We start from the raw sequence: 20110 nt of genomic DNA, 5'->3' as shown, positions 1-20110 counted from the left end.
GAAATGAACATTGTTATAGTACTATAACAATAGGACTATAACGATTTAATATCACTAACAATTTATAGCACTGTAAATCTGGCTTTAGTCAGATTCGTAGTTGTCTCAGTAACATCCTTTAGAATAAGAGAAAAAAATTTTTTTTTCTCATCCAGGATCTACTTGAGAATCACTTACTGCATTTACTTGTCATATCTCTTTAATTTCCTTCAATCCTGAACGGTTCTTCATTCTTTCTCTCTTTTGTGGCCATTCTTTCTCTCTTTTGTGGCATTTTGAAGAGCACAGGCCATTTATTTTGTACCATGTCCCTCCATTTGGGTTGTGGTTATAATTTGATTAATAATTAGAGTAAGTTTTTATTCTATTAAAGTCCCTTTTGGTCAGTTACATCAGGAGATTTTCCATTTTTCCTTAGGTTTTCCAATTTTTCATAGGTGTTTTTTTTTTTTTGGCCACATGGTGCAGCTTGTGGGATCTTAGTTCCCTGACCAGGGATTGAACCTGGGCTCCAGCAGTGAAAGCGCAGAGTCCTGACCACTGGACCACCAGGGAATTCCCCGATAGTATTTCTTAATTAGGAAATTTTTTGATGCCTGTAGTTATAAATAGCTTTTTATTCCTGTTACTGTTTATGTGTCATTTCCCATTTTTTTCCTTGATAGTTTTGCCAGAAATTTCTCTTTTATTGTCTAAAAGAATGAAATTTTAGTTTAGTTGATCTTCTTTATTGTATGTCTGTTTTCTGTTTAATTTATTTTTGCTCTTTATTATTTTCTTCCTTCTACTTTTCTTTGGCTTTACCCTGATATTAACTATACCAGCTTTACAAGACCAATTTTTAGCCCATTAATTTCATTTATCTACTTTTCTGTTATTAGTAATTAAGATTATAAATGTCCCTCTGTATCTCATATTTTTATATGTAGTGTTTTCTTTATCACTTGGTTCTAAGTATTTCCTAATTTACTTTATAATTTTGCATTTGATTGAGAGTTAATTTCCAAGGAAATGTGGTTCTGTCTAAATAAATAAATCTATCTTAATTGCTTTGGGGGTTGTGATCAGAGAGCACGTATGATACCAATTATTTTAACATATCGTGATTTCCTTTAGGGCCTGGAATATAATCCTCCTGAGGACTGTGCTCCCTAGGTCTTGCCCACTTTCACCTCAGCCTAGTCACAGCTAACTTTCTGTTTGGTCTGTTCTCTCTTGTAGCAGTTTAGAAAATACCTCAAAGTTAAAGCTCGGGTCCATGTGGAAGCTCATCTCTCATACTTCCTCTTCCTGAACTATCTTAGCCTCTCCTTCTTGCCTGCATTGCTTGTTCTCCAGTGTCTCCACATAGCTGTATTTCATATTTGCCTGGTTTGTGTCTGGAATCAGAGCTGGGGGGGAAGAACCCACAGTTATGCCCAGGGTAGGTTTGGAAGTGACATTAGGGCCATGGGGCTACTATGGCCTGCTGCCCCTGGAGCTTTCTCGTGATAATAATCAAAAGGTATGAGTACACATAAGAACATAGCTCTTGGGTGTCTTATAGATTGATTTTAGTGAATGACAACCAAGTCTTAAGAAATCTGATTATGAGTGAGGGATTTTGCTTTGAGTACTGTGCATTGAAGCAAAAATTGACTGGATGGCATACTTCTCATATATAAAAATTTTTGCCTTGATCGTGGTTTGAGATTTACTCATGAGAGTTTATATTTCTACTTGGAAAAAACCATATGCTCATTAATTTTAAAATAGATTTGATGGTCTGAATGCTATAATTTGTGCTGGAGTTATACATGTAAAATTTTTGTAAAACTCTTAACTGAGCAAATCAATAGTATTGAATATATATGGGTATCAGTTAGACATTGCCAAAATAATGTCACATGTTACAGATTGGGTTCCTGGGGAACAGATTCTGAGATGAGATTTGCATGCTGGAAGTTTATTAGGGAGTACTGTTGGGATCAACACCTGTGGAAGAGAAGGGACGGAGGCAGGATTGAACAGAGGGAGAAGGTAGGCTCTGATACAGTGTGAATGAAGGCCTCACCCTTTACACTCCTGCATCATTGGATGCTGGCTGCCCCAGGAAGAGGGCATGACCTTGGGCAATGAACCTTTCTTAATTTGAGTTCATTCCAAAGAGGAGCAGCGCTGTAGGCTGTTTGCTCACAGCACTTCTAAGCATTGGGTGAATAAGCTCTTAATTCTCAAAAGGGAAAATGCAGTCTCTATTACAATGCCCAGAATTTCATTGGCTTATAAACAACAAACATTAGTTTCTCATGCACCCCTGTACAGATCGTCTAGGATTCTGCTGAACTGAACTGTGCTGATTCGGGTGAGAAGCTGCCGGTTAGTTCCACATCTGGTGCATGTATCTCTCATCCTCTGTTGACAAAAGTCAGTAGCACAAGTCCAAATGCAGAGGCTCATGTCAAGGCTCTGTTATGTCACACATCTTAAGAGCCAGTTGGCCACACAAGTCACATGGCCAGGCCCAACCTCAGCAGAGTGGAAGAATATGCTCCCTTGGAGGTCCAGGAGAGGGAGTGAATTTTTGCCAAACAATAGTCCAGTTTACCAAAGTGTGATTCTGCTTAATGAACAAAAGATAAGAATTCCACTGCCAAGATTTCATTGTCACTCTTTCTCCTAAAATACTTCTGTTTGTCATCTCCATCTGTTTTGAATGAGATGAAATGTGACAACACCTTCACCACTATTTGGCAGAGAGAACAGCTTGTGCTGAGTTCTTATGATTTTCAAAATTTAGATTTGAATGGATTTATGTGTATCTATATCTCTATTGAAAAGATGATATCTTTGCAAAGTATTTATCTGGAGGGAGGATTTTCAGTTTCAAGTTCTTTATCTTATTTTAAATTGAGGTATACATATAATAAAGTGTATTAAGTACACTTAGGTGCACAGCTTATAAATTTTTACATATGTCTACATCCATATAACCACCACCCAGATGTAGATGATGAACAGGGTTCCCTCATGCTTCTTCCCAGTCAATGATCCCCTCTTCTGAGGTAATCATTATTCTGACTTCTCTCATCATAAATTAATTGTTATTTTTCTCAAAATTCATAAAAATGGAATCAGCCAGTATGTTCTCTTATATGTCTAGCTCTTTGAGTTTTTATCTTAACTGATAAACTGTAAGTTGTTGGTTACATTGTCAAACTCCTACGTCTTTTCTTAGCTTATTTCTGTGAGTCTTCACTGGATGTTGTCTCTTTTGTTTTAGAAACTATATTTTGTGTTTTACTTATTAGCTTTTTGTGGTTGGATTAGACTGTACAAAAGTTCGTTCAGAAGAAGCTTCTGTGTATGTCAGAAAGACAGAGTTAATATGGACTGCTAGCAAATAACGTGATCCTCTGGTTTCCTTTGTAAACCTGGCCATTGATTTTTAACAGGATTATTCCTTAGGCATTCCACAGTACCTGTGTCTCATGGGATGTTTATTTTCTACACATACTGATCATTCCTGCACTTTCCCCTGGGCTGTGGTCTAAATGTGTGGGCTATGGAGGTTTCATAGCTGTGGTCAGCCTTAGTCCGACTCACTCTTTCCATTTGATCTGTGACACAATGCAGGAGCTAGTTTTCAAAAGCAAATGCTTACTTCAGTGTTGAGTAACACAAACACACTCTGTAAAGAACAGAACCTTTAAAAACAACCTGATCACTTGGGATTTTGGTTACAGTCACTTACAGAGGCTAGGATATTACTTTGGTACTTATTAGATAATAAGTACCAAAGCCTTATCAGATAGTAGCCCATCGTCATTTTAAAAAGTGCCTATAAGGAAGGCATTTGCATTCATCTAACATGAACAAAAGACTGAAAATCCATTCATGCTTTGAGTGGTTGGTATAATAACAGCTGAGAAAGCTCATTTAATTCTGTGACTTTTGGTTTCAGAGCACCTGTTCAATATAAAAATTACTTGTATCTCCTGAGGAATCTCAGCAGCAGTTAATTTGTATAATTATTGATTTTGAATACTTTTGTTTTTTTAGTTATCCACTGTAAATTTAGGAGTTTTAAAAATAGTTGTTTATGGAAATATATTATTATTTGAAGGGACCCCTCAATGCTGTTGATCTGTTCATTTTTATAGATCAGTTATCTAGAAACAATTGTTTTTTAGTTTCAGGGATGGTGTTAAGAGTGTATAACTGTAACATACAGTTAAAACTGCTGAATCTGTCAAGTGAGAGGTTAGCTCCAGAAGTGGAATTTAGTTGATTCTGAAGTTTGCAGAGCATAAGGGAAGAATCAAGATCAATTCTAATATTTTTGTAACCCCTGCTGCAGAAGGGTGAGAAGAAATTCACTTGAAAGTTGAAGTTATTATTCCATGACTGTGACACATATAGCAAAAGACTACACATGGTCAGTATGGTCTTAGCTGTGATTATAACCAGGAAATTGATAATGAAATCCTTACTTGCTTTTGTTTTGTGGAATCCAATGATTTATTTTAGGGGAGATGTCAGCCCTTGTTAAAGCAGTTAGTTACTGTTCCTAATCATGTCCTAAATTCTGCCTTTAGCTCTGTCAACAAATTCATATTCAGCATCTTTATGTATCACAGTATAAATACATACTTTTAATGTGTATTTTAGCTAATGATTTTTTTCTCTTTAATAGATGTTAGTTGATATTGGAGCTTATTTTATGCTTTTGTACCAGTGGGGAACTGTCCACTGTCCCCTACCAGATATTTTGGGATCACTTATAAGCTAAATTTTTAAGAAACATAGATGTGACTCTATCCTCATTTATGAAATTTTTAATAATTATCAGAAGATACTTTGTGTAAAAGGTGTAAAACTTGGCTTTCACACGTTAGAAAGTTTAAACAGAACTAGTTCTCACTTGGCAAGGATTTGATCACCAACCAAATCTGTACCACACCTATATGCTTATCCAGACACAACTGACTGTCCTGTCCATCAGTCTTCCTGCTACACATACAGATACGCATGCATATTATGAATAGATCTTTTTAAAATAAGCTAGACCCAAGGTACTTCTGAAAAAAGCCACTTATATTATTCTAATCTATCTTTCCTCCTTTCAAATCACTCACCCTTGAAATATATATGAAATCCACACTGGCCCAGGTAGCTGTTCCAAGCAAGCCTGGTCATCTATTCTTGGTCTTACAGAGTTTCAACCAAGTTACTGTTTTTACATGGATATATAATCTTGTTTGTTTTGTTTTGTTTAACATGGATGTGTAATTTTGTCTTCACCATTCTCAGTTTCATTGTTTTTTCTCCATCTCTTGTTCTTAGTATATCATTCTCTTGCTCCAACCTGAGAATATTTTTTCTCACTCTGATACATCCTCTTTCTACATACTTTTCCCTTGTCAAGGAAGGCTGTGCCAACCTTATACAATAGCTGAAGTGACTCTGGCACTTTTAACCAAAAGGATGATGGAACTTTCTGGGTTCGCATTTTAATTGCTGGAGGTCCTAGATCTTCATAGTTAGGTTGCTGTAACAAACAAATGCATTTAAAAAAAAATACAGGGCTTCCCTGGTGGCGCAGTGGTTGAGAATCTGCCTGCTAATGCAGGGGACACGGGTTCGAGTCCTGGTCACATGCCGCAGAGCAACTAGGCCCGTGAACCACAACTACTGAGCCTGCGCGTCTGGAGCCTGTGCTCCGCGACAAGAGAGGCCGTGATAGTGAGAGGCTCGCGCACCGCGATGAAGAGTGGCCCCCGCTTGCCACAACTAGAGAAAGCCCTCGCACAGAAACGAAGACCCAACACAGCAAAAATAAATTAATTAATTAATAAACTCCTACCCCCAACATCTTCTAAAAAAAAAAGAAAAACCTTAAAAGGTACAAATCAACATGTTCTTAAAAGCAATACGTGGTGTTTTAAATAACTGCATAAATCCATTGTTTAAATTTTTTTCTTAATTGTGTTACTAAAAAAGTAAATACTAAGTATATTGTTGCTAATTAAGTGCATCATGCATTTTAATATTTCTGTTCTTAAATAATCTAGCAAGTTTGCATTTCTGGCTGATCTTTTCTCTCCATTTTCTTTGTTTATTTTTTAGTTTCATGCTATGGATACGTTGTATAGGCACAGCTATGATTTGAGCAGTGCAATTAGTGTCTTAGTACCACTTGGGGGACCTGTTTTATGCAGAGATGAAATGGAAGAATGGTCGGCCTCTGAAGCTAGTTTATTTGAAGAGGCACTGGAAAAATATGGCAAAGACTTCAACGACATACGTCAAGACTTTGTAAGTAGAAAATTGTGAATTAAATAAAAGTTGGGGTGAGAATATTTTATCTGTTTTAAAAATTTGGCAAATCTTAAACTATTCATCTAGCAAGCCTCTGACGTAGTAATTTTCATCTGCTCAATGTAGAATGCAGGCCAGTGTTGTGGAGGGAGAAATTGACATTTGTCTTGAGAAGTAATTGTAAGACCCAGGGTCAGGAATCCCTGAGTTCTTGCTATAAACCTTGGCAATATGAATTAATCTTCTTCACCTCTCTCTGAGTTCCAAGTTAAAAATATGCACAGCTTTTCTAACCATTTGCACTAAATATTTCTGATCTCTGCTTTTTAAGCTTGTTGCTGTCTTTTAGAACTTCGGTATTTTTCTAGTTATCTTACCAATCATTGAGCTGGAATTTGATACAGACCTCTATTATAGAAACGACCTGTATCAAGCAGAGCAGAAGAATTTGCTCTATGGGTTTTTGATCTTTACTCTTCTTGATGATATGCAGGATCTTACTTGCATTTTAAATACTAGGTAATCTTGTCTACTGTTATGTACTTCCTTTGTCTTTATGGAATTGCTGTATTTAATTAACCTTTGAAATGGGGAAATTTCTATTTGAGAAGTTCATAAATAGCTTTCTATAACAGCCATTCTTTTTTTTCAAAAATATTTATTTATTCATTTATTTATTTGGCTGCCTCAGGTCTTAATTGTGGTGCATAGGATCTTAGTTGCGGCGTGTGAGATCTTAGTTGCGCCACGCAGGCTCTCTCTTGCGGTGCACAGGCTTCTCTCTAGTGGCGCACGGGCTTAATAGTTGCAGTGCATGGGCTCTAGAGCATGCGGGCTCAGTGGTTCTGGCACATGGGCTCTCTAGTTGTGGCAAGCGGGCTCTAGAGCACATGGCTTAGTTGTCCCATGGCATGCAGGATCTTAGTTCCGCGACCTGGGATCAAACCAGCATCCCCTGCATTGCAAGGCCGATTCTTAACCACTGGACTACCAGGGAAGTCCCAGCAGCCATTCTTTTTTAAAAATTATGAAAATAGACTCATTATAGCCTATGAAGTATTTAATGTGAGCAAGGATCCTGCCTTTTATGTTGTTGCATCTTTTTAAAATTATTTCTGAAGGAAAATTTTACTTATCTATATGAGTTGATATACTAAATCCTAAACATGATAATTAAAGCTGTTAGTGTCACTGGCATTTGTTTTGGCAAAACTTTACTGACACCCAGATTGTTATATGTCATGGTTTCAATTTACAGGGTGTGCAGCTGGGAATTTAAAATGCATTGGTGGCATTTAGCTTCAGGTGGTCAGAATAACACAGCAGTGCAATGCTACTAATATAATATAGCTACACCACTAAATAGAAACCGCAAAAACAAAGCCCCCTAAAGAACAAAGGCTGCAGGCCTGATAAAAGAGTAGAAGATGAGAAATACTAAAGTGAAACTAGTTTTCCTTGCACTGAGTGTGACATGCTCATTTTATGTCCTGATCATCATTCTGAACTCAGTTCAATTCAACAAATGTTTATTAAGCACCTGCAACATACCAGGCCCTTAAGTGTGCACTAGACATGCATCAGAAATGTAATGTGGTCCGTCCTTTAGGGAATGATTCATAGTGAAAATCAAGAGATTGAAAGATAAGCCCTCAAATAAAATATAATGTAATTACTTCTGTCAGTAAGAACGAGTGTTATGGAAGTAGTGGGAAGGGAACTATTAGTTGTGCCAGTCAACTCAGGAGTGTCTTCACGGAGTTAACTGGCATTTCATCTGGACCTCTGATGGTAACGGGAGAGAACAGCAGATTGACGGGTATACACTGAGCTGTGAAACTTTTAGACAGCCTTCCTGGGCACTTAATACAGGACTAGGAAATAACTCTGAACAGTAGCTTGGTGCAATATACTTGGACATAGAGAGGCTGGCATTCATAGAAGGTAAAATAACGGTGTGAAAACGAGTATAACAGCAATAATGCTGTTAAATGGCTTTTTGTTACCTTCATGATCTAACAAAATTCTTGTAAATTTGTGACATGATAAAGTTTTTCTGAAGGTGGTTAGAACGCTTGTTGATGAGCCAGTCCACATTAGGCTTGTTGTATTTTGGAGCTTGGTGTTGGCCGCCAGTGTCAAAAAGCTTAGATAGACCATCAGGAGGCTGACACTTCAGAGGGTTTGTGTTTTGTGTAGTTTTGGGTGTTTGTTAGTTTTTTTAGATCCTTAGGCTTTGTTTTGTTTGTTTGTTTATTTTTATTGAAATATAGTTGATTTACAGTGTTAATTTCTGCTGTACAACGAAGTGATTCAGTCATACATACATATATACATATATATATATACATACATTTTTAAAAATATTATTTTCCATTATGGTTTATCACAGAATATTGAATATGGTTCCCTGTACTATACAGTAGGACCTTGTTTATCCATTCTATATATAATAGTTTGCATTTGTTAACCCCATTTTGGTGTTTTTAACTTATTATCTCTCCCTTCCACCACCCTATACTTGTAAAGTAATGTATAAACCTGAAGGCCATATTTGACAAGCCTACAGCTAACATCATCCTCATCGGTGAAAAGCAGGTACATGAAAAGGTGTTCAAGGGACTTCCCTGGTGGTCCAGTGTTAAGACTCCTTGCTTCCAGTGCAGGGGGTGTGGGTTTGATCCCTGGTCAGGGAACTAAGGTCCTGTATGCTGTGTGATGTGGTCAAAACAAACAAACAAGAAAGGTGTTCAACATCACTAATCATCAGGGAAAACCACCATGAGATATTGCCTCATACCTCTTAGGATGGCTATTATTTTTTTAAAAATGAGAGATAATAGACGTTGGTGAGGATGCGGAGAAGCATTGTCATTAATTCTTCTTTAAATGTTTGGTGAAGTCATCTTGTCCTGGGCTTTTCTTTGTTGGAAGGTTTTTGATTACTGATTCAGTCTTCTGTTCACATTTTCTATTTCTTCATGATTCAGTCTGGATAGGTTTTATATTTCTAGGAATTTATCCATTTTTTCTAGATTATCCAGTTTGTTGGCATGTAATTGTTCATAGCAGTCTCTTAGGATCCTTTTATATTTCTGCGATACCATTTGTAATGTCTCTTCTTTCACTTCTGATTTTATTTATTTCAGTCTTCTCTCTTTTTTCTTAGTATAGCCAGTGGTTTGTCAATTTTGTTTATCTTTTCAAAAAACCGGCTCTTAGTCTATAGATCTTTTCTGTTGTTTTCCTTGTTTCTACTTCATTTATTTCTGCTGTGATCTTCTTTTTCTGCCAATTGGAATCACTCTCTTTTCAGTCTTTGTTTATCCTTTCCTCCTCTGACTGGATAATGTCTAATGACCTGTCTTTGAGTTCACAGATTTTTCTGCTTGATCAAGTCTGCTGTTGATGATCTGCATTGTATTTTTCATTTAATTCATTGTATTCTTCAGCTTTAGAATTTGTTCGGGTTTTCTAAAATGATTTCTCTCTGTTGAACTTCTTGTTTTGTTTGTATATTGTTTTCCTAATTTCATTGAGTTTTCTATCTGCATTTTCTTGTAGCTCACTCAACTTTGTTAAAACAATTATTCTGAATTCTTTGTCTGGGAAATCCTAGATCTCTATTTCTGTGGTACCAGTTCCTGGAAAATTACTGTGTTCCTTTGCGGGTGTCATGTTTCTTTAATTTTTCATGTTTCTCATAACCTCATGTTAATCTCTGTGCATTTGACTGAGCAGACATTACAGACTGGTCTTAGTGGGGAAAGACCTTCACCTGCAGGTGGGTGCAAGGGTACCAGGCAAGTGGGGCGCATTGGTTCTAGCTCCTGGGAAGGCCCATTGGCATAGTGCGTATTCAGCTCTATCAGCTGAGGTCAGTGTCAGTAAAGATTGCAACGGCCAAGGGTGCAGGTGTCTGCTGCAACAGAGAGGGCTGCTGGGGTCTTCAATGGCAAAGGCTGCTGGGGACCTCCTGATCTCTTTCTCCCACAGCATATGTCATCGGCGAGGGGATGTCTCTTGGCTCTGGGTCTGGCTTGGAGTGCCCTCATGGTGGCAGTGGTGCCTGAGGTGTGGGCATGCTTGGGTCAGCCCCTGAGCCGGGAGTGGAGTGTGTGTGCTCACAGAGTGACTGAAGCATATGATCTGGTGCCTGTGAAGTGAGTGCATGTCGAGCAGCCAGGGCTCTGGGGTCTGGGGTGTGCACATCTTCTGGAAGGAGCACAGCAGCGTCTCCTTCTCTAGGAGGCCAGCAGCAGCAGTGGCTCTTGATTACCTCGGCGGCAGGAGCTGCTGGTTTCTTCTGCACAGGGGCCTGCTGGGGTCCACTCCAACAAGCATTACAGAGTCCTCTACTGTACGAGCTGTAGGGATTCCTCAGCAGCTGTCTTGGGTGCTGCTGAGGTCCTCATTGACCAGGGCTGCCAGGCTTCTCTGCAGAGCAGGCCACTGGTGACTGCAGTGGTATCCAGTGTGTGGCTTATACTGATAGCCTCCACCCTTCGTTGTTCTTAGCAGTTTCCAGATGTCTCAGCTAAAGTCCATCTCCTCAGTGATCCTCTCTGTGCACTCTCTGTGCAGTTTTTCTCCATTCTTTGCTGCACTGTGTTGCTGTAGGTTCTTCTTTGACTCTTGCATCTTCCCGGGGCAATTTTCATTTGTTGATAGCTATCTAATTATCATTTTTTGTGGGGTTACAAAGGCTGGTATGTCCTCCTCTTGCTGGCGTATCTCTTCCTGTCCATTTTGTCTTGTTTGTTGTCATAAAGTTGTTCATAATCTCATTATACTTTTAAGTTCTGTGGGATGGATTTGTAGTGATATCCCCTCAGATATTCCTGATACTGGTAATTTAGCTTTTCTTTTTTCCTCATTAGTCTGCCTAAGGGTTTATCAATTTTATTGACCTTTGCAAAGAACCAGTTTTTTAAAAAATAACTAATTAATTAATTTTTGGCTGCATTGGGTCTTCGTTGCTACGCGTGGGCTTTCTCTAGTTGTGGTGAGCGGGGGCTTCTCTTGTTGCGGAGCGCAGGCTCTAGGCGCGTGGGCTTCAGTAGTTGTTGCACACATGCTCAGTAGTTGTGGCACACAGGCCTAGTTGCTCCACGGCATGTGGGATCTTCCCGGACCAGGGATCAAACCCGTGTCCCCTGCGTTGGCAAGCGGATTCTTAACCACTGCGCCACCAGGGAAATCCCAAGACAGTTTTTGGTTTGATTGATTTTTCTGTTTTCTGTTCCATTGATTTCTGCTTGTATATTTATTATTTCTTTCCTTCAGCTTTCTCTGAGCTTCTGTGCTTTTATCTTTTCCTAGTATTTTTTTAAGATTGGAGCTTAGATCATTAATTTGAAACTTTGCTTCTCATGTAACCATTTATTGTTAATACTCTTTTGGCTGACAATGAATTCAGCTTTTGACTGAGAATGACTTCTGCCTTGTCCGAAAAACTTTACTGTCCCCTTTGAAGAGAGATTTCATTTTTATAGAATTCATTAAAAATTTTTTTCCTCTTTGAGTATTCTAAAGATGTCTCTCTATCTGGCTTACGTAGTTTCTGATACGAAGTTTCTATGTATGTAAATGTTTCTTTTTCTTTGTGCTCAAGATTTTCTCTTTACTTTTGTTTTACTACTACAGTATGAACCTGTAGTAGTAAACCAAAAGCCCTGGCAGGCTTTTCTTTATAATTATTCTACTTGTAGTTCACTGAGTTTCCTAGAGCTGAGATTTGTTGTTTATGTGTTAGTTTGTATAATTGGTATTGATCTGTCTTCTAGTGCACTAACTCTTTTCTTGGTTATGTCCAGTATACCGATAAACTTGTTAAAGAAATTCTTCAAATATGATATATTTTCCTAACAGTCATATTTTATTTTTATGCTTTTTATCTCTATATAAATTTCCCATCTATTCATGTGCATTGTCTGCCTTTTCAACTAGATCCTTTAGTATATTAATATAGTCTCTGGTTGGCCAGGTTTGGATCTCATTGTTGTTCTGGTTACCTTCAGTGTACCACTGTACTGGAAGGCTTAATATTTCATGTACGACCTTTATATCTTTGAGCCTGACAGGGCCCCCAAAGCTTAACTGAATCTCCCCATTTTTGCCGGAGATGCAAAATCCTTTCCTGCCTGGCTAATTCACCTACACCCCACCCAGCCTTGAACCTGATGGGTTTTCCTTCCCTTGCCAGCAGGCAGAATTATTCTCACAAGCCAATCACATCCTCCTGTGGGAACCTTCTTCCGGAACCAGGGCATACCGCACCCTCTTGTTACGCAAAGCCACACTTGCACAGCCCCTACTGGGCTCACTATTCCCAAGTGCAACCCCTGTGTGGCCCTACATGGTGTGTAGTGTCCTCTTCCCCCAGACCGTGAGTATAAGTGACTAATAAACTGCTGTCAGTCTCATCTAGTTTGTCTCCAGTGTCATGTGTCGTATGTCCGAGCACCTTCCACTGTCTTGAGGGGCGGGTCCCTCCCTCGCTGGTGGGATGAATAGGAGGTGAACTGAACATCCACAGACTTCATCATCTTACCTATGCTTAATGTAGGGCCTGAAAAGCAGAAGGGTCTTTTTCTTGTGTTCCTGTCCCATCCTTAGCAGGCCTTGCACTGCAGAGCCTGTCTCCACATTTTGCCCTTCCCCCTGTGGTAGTATGGTGTTGCAAGTCCACGGTGAGGGCGCAGGGAGTTTCTTCGTTGTCCTGTTCCTGCCCAGACTTTGGTAGGCTTTGTGTGCCTGAGTCTCAGCGGTGGAGCTCCCACAGCAATTCTGTTCTTCCCCCAGCTCCCTTGTGGCAACCGGTCTCTGCTTTGTGTAGCCTTTTATTAGCAGGGCTTTTTGGATGTGAGCAAATTTCCTGTCCCCCTCCACTGGCCACCGCACTTTGCCTGAGACTTGGGGGTGGGATGGTTTCTAGTCCGTCTCCAGTGGCAGACACTTTCGCTTTGTAAGAGAGAAGGATCTAAGAGAAGGATCTGGGAAGCGGTTTTCTGGCCTGGTCCCCAGTGGCAGCAGATCACCATTGTGCACACCCACACCACCACCAATGGGCAGGTTTCTTGCCCTGTCCCAATTCTTTCTGCTGAACATCTGATGGAGGAAAGGGGGTGTGTCGATTCCCTCTGTGCACTGCTTTATTTAGCTTCATCTTCTTACCAAGGTTGATAAGTTGTGTGTTCATTTTCATTCCTTGATTTTTCCTTATGGTTTCCTTTTTGATCCTTGGATTATTTAGAAGTAAGTTCCACATATTTGTAGGGTTTTTTCCCCATATATTTTTTGGTTATGAATTCTGGTTTAATTCTGTTGTGTTCAGAAAACATACTTTATTAAATACACACACACATAAATTTTACATTTTGAAGACTTGATTGATTCTACTGTAGTATATGGTTTGGTTTGGTGAATGCACCATGTGCTCTTGAAAAGAACAGATATTTTGCTGTTAGGTATAATATTCTATAAATGCTACTTGGGTCAAGTTTATTGATAATGTTGTTCAAGTCTTCTGGAGCCTTACTGATTTTCTGCCCACTTGTTGTGTTACTTGTTGAGAGAGCAGTATTAAAAGTCTCTAGCTTATAATTGTAGGTTTTTCTATTTTTCTTTTCAATTGTATTACGTTTTTGCTTTAAATATATTGAACCTCTGTTGGTGGACACATACATATTTAGGATTGTTATATTCTTGTGACGATTCGACCTTTTTATCTTCACATCATGCTTCTTTATCCATGGGTAATATTCCTTGTGACAAAGTCTAATTTTTCTCCTATTAATATAACCACTCCAGATTTATTGTTTACGTGATATATTTTGTTTCCGTCATTTTACTTTTATTTATTTCCAAAGTGGGCTTTTTGTAAACAGAATACAGTTGAGTGTTTTTCCACCCCCAGCCAATCTAACAATCTCTGCCTTTTACTTAGAGTGTTTAGACCACTTGCCTTTAATATAATTAGTAATAATATAATTATCAGTTTAAATCCATCATTTTACCCTGAGTTTTCCATTTGTCCCATTGTCCTTTATTCCTCCCCCCCCCCCACACTTTATTTTTTAATTTATTTATTTTATTTTTCTGGCTGCGTTGGGTCTTCGTTGCTGCACAGGGGCTACTCTTCGTTGCGGTGCACGGGCTTCTCATTGCGGTGGCTTCTCTTGTTGCGGAGCACGGGCTCTAGGTGCACGGGCTTCAGTAGTTGTGGCACACGGGCTCAGTAGTTGTGGCTTGCAGGCTCTAGAGCGCAGGCTCAGTCGTTGTGGCACACGGGCTTAGTTGCTCCGCGGCATGTGGGATCTTCCTGGACCAGGGCTCAAACTTGTGTCCCCTGCCTTGGCAGGTGGATTCTTAACCACTGCGTCGCCAGGGAAGCCCTTCTTCCCCCTTTCTTTTTTTTTTTTTTATTTATTTTTTTTATTTGTGGTACGCGGGCCTCTCACTGCTGTGGCCTCTCCCGCCGCGGAGCACAGGCTCCGGACGCGCAGGCTCAGCAGCCATGGCTCACGGGCCCAGCCGCTCCGCAGCATGTGGGATCTTCCCGGACCGGGGCATGAACCCGTGTCACCTGCATCGGCAGGCGGACTCTCAACCACTGCGCCACCAGGGAAGCCCTTCCCCCCCTTTCTTAATTTTTTATGATGCCCATTTCATCTCTCCTGGTGGCTTACTAACTAAACTTTTGTTTAGTGGTTTACAATATATATCTTTAATGTACCACAGTTTACCTTCAATCAAATTCTGCTTAGATCACATAGATGATAAGAACCATGAGACAGTACACTTCTAGTTCTTCCTTCCCATTCTGTGCTTTTGTCGTCATACATTTTATTTCTGTACATGTTCTAAGTCCCGCAGTGCATTATTACTGTTTCTTGCTTTAGGCAATCAGTGATCTTTTAAAAAGATTAATCCCCCCCCATGTTTATTTACTTATTTATTGTTACTTATTTTTTTAAAATTTACCATTTCTGCCCCTCTTCATTTCTTCGTGTACATTCAAATTTCTACCACCACCTATGGATTTCTCAGGTCTCCTCCACTGGCTCAGTTCTTTCTGATGAACACCTGATAGAGATCTCTGGCAAATGTGTTTGGATTCCCCTTGTGTCTAGAGCTTCCACAGATGCTAAACAGTTGTCCTAGCCCACTGTTGACCTTTAATAATCTGGTAATTTTTTTGTTGTTCATCACCTGTTTCTTTTATGCTCTGCCAAAGTAAAAATATTTAGAGTCCTGTCTCTCCTTGGAGTGACTTGGGAGTTTAGTTCAGCTGATTGTCTTGTAATCTTAGCTCTCTGATGGACTAAAGAGTTGGTGTGGTTTTATAAATTATCTGTTTCTTTCCTCATCTTTAGAGTGGGGATGACATTCTCTTGTGGATTTCTACGTCCTAAACAGGACCTGAAATATGCAGAGGAACCTGAAAAATTCAAAGTGCAAAATAGCAAAGTCCTTCCCTCTTCATACAGTGGAGCGAGTCCTTTGCCATAGAAACTCCTTTAGCAAAGGGTATTTCCTGGCTGTTGTATCATTTAGACTTCAGTTGCAGATGACAAAATATTGGAGCTGTTTTACACAGACTGGGATTTAACTTTAGAAATTAGATGCTTAAAATCATTGATAGGGTTGGAGAAGTAGGCTCAAGCTGGACCTCAGAATAGTCCCACAGAAATGGTTCCACAAGTGAGCTCTTAACCTCTGCCCCATATGGAAATTGAGAAGCTGCTGGGTCAACTTCTGGGCCAGGATCACACTACTTTAGCCGTGATCTTGAGATCAGGAAACCTCTAGCAGCGTCATTGGCTCTAGAACAATTTTGTGCCTCCTAATTCTGCTGCAGCAAAATGGATCCCTTGTGCACCATCCACTCTATGCCTGCTTAATTCACTTCTGAATTTGTCTTACACACATACATCTGACTGGCAGAGATAAATCCAAGGGGGTCTTGGAAGTATAACGTTTGGATTTCTAGCCTTTGTAGCATAAGCAAGTGAACTAGAGGGAAGTTGGAAAGGATACTGAGCAAGTCATAATTAGAGACGACAGAATCCATTTGAGTGAGCTATTATGAGGAGACAGAAATTTATTAAAGGCTGTCAGAAGGCTAACAGACGTTAGCCAGGGATCCACGTTTCGATGCTTCACAGACAGGACTTGTGAAGCCAAGAGCAGTATCTAACCCCACAGTGGCAGTGCTCTAGCAGGAGCCCCACTACAACATCTGCTACCTCTACTCAGCAATCTTGCATGATTCTGTTCTACCTTGACTCTGTCAGTAAGTGCCACGTATCTAGGGTCTATTCTTAGAGCACTTCACTTTCTACCAATTTTTGTATTAGAGTACTTTTGATTATAAGTGAGAGAAACTCAACCTCATCTAGTTTAGAATAAAGGATAGATACTTTGGTTATATTAGTCCAGGTTCTTAGTTGGTAAGTACAGATTTCACTATAATTTAAACTGAAAGGCATATAGGATATTAGGTTCTCATAAAATCTCTGGGAAGACTAGAGAACCAGGTTTGGATGCTGCACTTCCAGAAACAGTGGAAAGACCCATGCCCTCTGCTGCTTGGAATCCATGATGTCAAACATGGATGGCAGAAAAGTCCACACACATGCCCCAGAAGAACGTGGTATCCCAGCCATTGTTCTTGCCGAACTATCCAGTCTCCCTGCATGCAGCCTTATTCTGACGTTGCTAACTCCTATATCTAAATGTCATTCACATTTGTCAGCTTGGCTAAACCTGGCCTGTATGTCTGCATCCTTGTTCAAGAGTATCTGGGGAAAATGTATTTAGAGCTTCAAGGAAGGTAAGCTGGAAGTAGGTTGGAAATGGGTGTACAGTTTCTGCCACCACCCACTTCTTTGACTACTTAACATCCATCGTTGCCGTCTCTACATGCTTCCTTTCCAGACATCAACTTTAAAACAATAGTAATTATCCCTGAATCATTAGAAAATATGGTACTATTTCCTTAAATGGGGAGGCTTAAATTTAACGTCACAGCATCCATCTCTGGTTGCTGTTTATTCCTCTTCTGGTTTTAGCCACAACCCTGTCTTTATAGCTTGTAACTTCTGCATTAAATTATAAAGGTAAAAACACCACCACCAACAGACCTTATATAAAAAATAGAAAGGGAATTGGGTGCAGAAGGAAAATAATTACACTGAGCAAGGAAGAAAACACAGATAGCTTCGTTAGTCTTCCGCTCTCCCTTTGTGAAGCTCTTCCTGATGCCTTCATTGTCATTCAGGATAGAGCAGCACCCACCCACCCACCCACCCACACACACACACACACACACACTGTTCTCCCCTCCGTATCTTAGATGACCAGAGTTCTTAGTCTGGTGGGGTGACCCAAACCTTCATTCTTGCAGGTTGTGGGCCCTGGGTTACAAAAAGTGTTTTGTGGGAGTAAGTCATTCATAAGTCTGTGTGTGCTATTGCTAGTCAATAGCACAGAAAAGGCAAATCATATCTAGAATAATTGTCCATTCAATGAAAACAGGTAACTACTATTCCAGGATGCTGAGAGTCTAATCTAACTGACATGTTACCAGGACTGGTGCCATGTTGGAGGCCCAGTGTACTCTGTTCCTTGCAGATTAGACACTTGGAGTAATCAGATCAGAATGGGTGAGAGGACATCCCTGTGGTGGCATCCACAGGTGTGTCCGTTTTGTTTACGTGTCCTTTGAGCAGTCATTGGGTGGCTAGGGAAGGAGGCTGGCTTATAGCCATAGGGATCATCTTATACAGCAGACGAGTGAAAAGCCTCCTTTGCAGAGGAGCCTTTGTGAACACGGGGGCTCAGATACCCTCACAGCCAGGCCCACCCTCAGACGTCCGACCCACAAACCTCTTTTATAAGCATCATTGTTACCAGTCCTCTAATCTCATTCCTTTCAAGTCCCTGATCATTGTGACAAGCAAATAACCATTGTCCACGGATGGGTACGGATTAGTACCTCTGGCCCTCTCTCTTGCAACTCAACGTAGAAAACCAGACGTCCACTCTAATGTTCTGCCCTCCAAAAGGATCTCCCTTCGTCACTGGGCGCCACAGTCACTCCTGCCTGGGGCTGAAATGCTGCAGCAGTATAATTCCAGTCGGTGCCCATACATCATGCGGAGCCATCTGCCACATTCGGATTTTTTCCTCTTCAGTTGACGTGCTGGAACTCCCATGCAAGCTGAGTGAGGGTTGAGGGAGAAATGATACTACGTCAGGAGCAGACACGCTGAGATGTGACCTGCACTCCTCCTTGATGAGAGTGTGCTGGCGCTGAGCACAGCTGTTCAGGACTCTGTGGCTTAGATAAAATCTGGCTCGTGAGGAAGCTCAGGTTACAGGGTCACTTGGTTTTCTTTTCTCAGGCTTCCAGGTAAATTGCATGCCCGGGCCTACTTCCCAGAAGAAGAATAATTAAGGGGATAAGAGGTTTTGGCTTGCTTAAAACCCTGGGAGACTATACCTCAGCTGTCCTGTGAGGTGTTGCCGTAGTTGGCTCCTTAACACCATCCCTCAGACACTTTCAGCTCCATTAGATTGCTTGTTAAATGGGAGAAAATTATGTTTGCTTTAACTGCAATCCAAATGCCAGCTGTGCCGATCTGTTCCTGTAAGGAGACCACATTTGTTGAAGTTGCCACCCAGTTAAGTTTTAAAATAACGTCCTTTTTCTAAACTCCATTTATTTTTCTCTTCAGACCAAACAGGTGAGTTAAATGTGAAGATGACAGGAATTGCATGGTTGTTGTACATGTGGGTCATAAACAGACCCCTAGCTGCACTGGGGTCTGGGAAGAACTATTTTAACTCTAAACCCAGTGGTGCATTAGGGCAAGCTGGGAGTCAGAGGGTGCTGAGTCACCTATCAGTAAAATCTGCCACAACAGCTAAAACTCGAATGTTATCAGTCATTTTGTTTGATCTGCCCTGATTTGCATCTTGGAAGACTAACAGATCTCCCTTTACAGAGGGACATATTAAATATATTCTTCCATTGTGGGTCTCATAAGTAAAGGCTCATTTGGCCATTTTGAATAATTATGGAACATAGCAGACAAGCTTCCTATTTTTCTAATATGTACCACACTTGGCAATGTTCTTTTTCAGAGATTTAGGTTTTCATTTTATTTACAACAAAATAGATCAGAATAGAGCAGTTTTGGAAAGGATGAGAAATATTATACCAGAGACCAATGACCCCCCAGTTGTAGGTGGCATCTTTGGAAGTTGGAGAACTCAGTCCAGATTCGTTAAAATATCATTTCTAAAAATTGTACTTCCACCCCACCTATAGCCCGAGAAAAACTGAGTAAGTCATGAAATATTTTCAGTCGTAAGGTTTATAATTTTTAACAGAATGGGAGTTGAGAAATGGAATGTGCATCTCTAGCTGAATAGAACTTGTTTGGGGACCCTTTTGCTCAGAATTAATTTCAGTTTTTCAAACATTTCTTCTAGAATGCATCTTCCATGTGGATTATTACCTCCTTATTTTTAAGAAGTGCTTTTAAAGGAAAAGAGTTTCTACGGTAGCTTGTTTTCATTATCATGTTAAATTTTTTTTCAGCTCCCTTGGAAATCATTGACTAGCATCATTGAATATTATTACATGTGGAAAACTACTGACAGATATGTGCAGCAGGTAATTTTTTTCATATTGCTACCAATACAATTGCATTAAAATGAACTTTCTATTTATACATTAGTATTTCTTAGCAATATGCTTAGTGTTAAATTTGTTTTGTTTGCTTTATCTTTTCTAGAC

At 40.0% G+C, this 20110-nt stretch overlaps 1 protein-coding gene across 7 annotated transcripts in view; it reads left to right on the top strand.

The window, feature by feature from the left end:
- The window catches only part of MTA3 (metastasis associated 1 family member 3), a 198744-nt gene that overhangs the window by 141159 nt on the left and 37475 nt on the right, over positions 1-20110 (top strand). For all 7 annotated transcript variants that reach the window (XR_002644571.2, XM_022573966.2, XM_089923235.1 and 4 more), the window contains 2 exons: positions 6109-6297; positions 19913-19987. Coding sequence is in view for 6 of the 7 variants with exons in the window: in XM_022573966.2 (XP_022429674.1) it covers positions 6109-6297; positions 19913-19987 (264 nt within the window). In the remaining variant the exon portion in view is untranslated. The remainder of the gene's footprint in view (positions 1-6108; positions 6298-19912; positions 19988-20110) is intronic.

The sequence above is a fragment of the Delphinapterus leucas genome, chromosome 13 (assembly GCF_059928025.1).
Source record: "Delphinapterus leucas isolate spDelLeu-1000000601 "Yukka" chromosome 13, BTC_Dleu_Yukka2, whole genome shotgun sequence".
In the NCBI taxonomy this organism is placed as follows: domain Eukaryota; kingdom Metazoa; phylum Chordata; class Mammalia; order Artiodactyla; family Monodontidae; genus Delphinapterus; species Delphinapterus leucas.
This window is presented reverse-complemented; position numbering and strand designations above follow the sequence as displayed.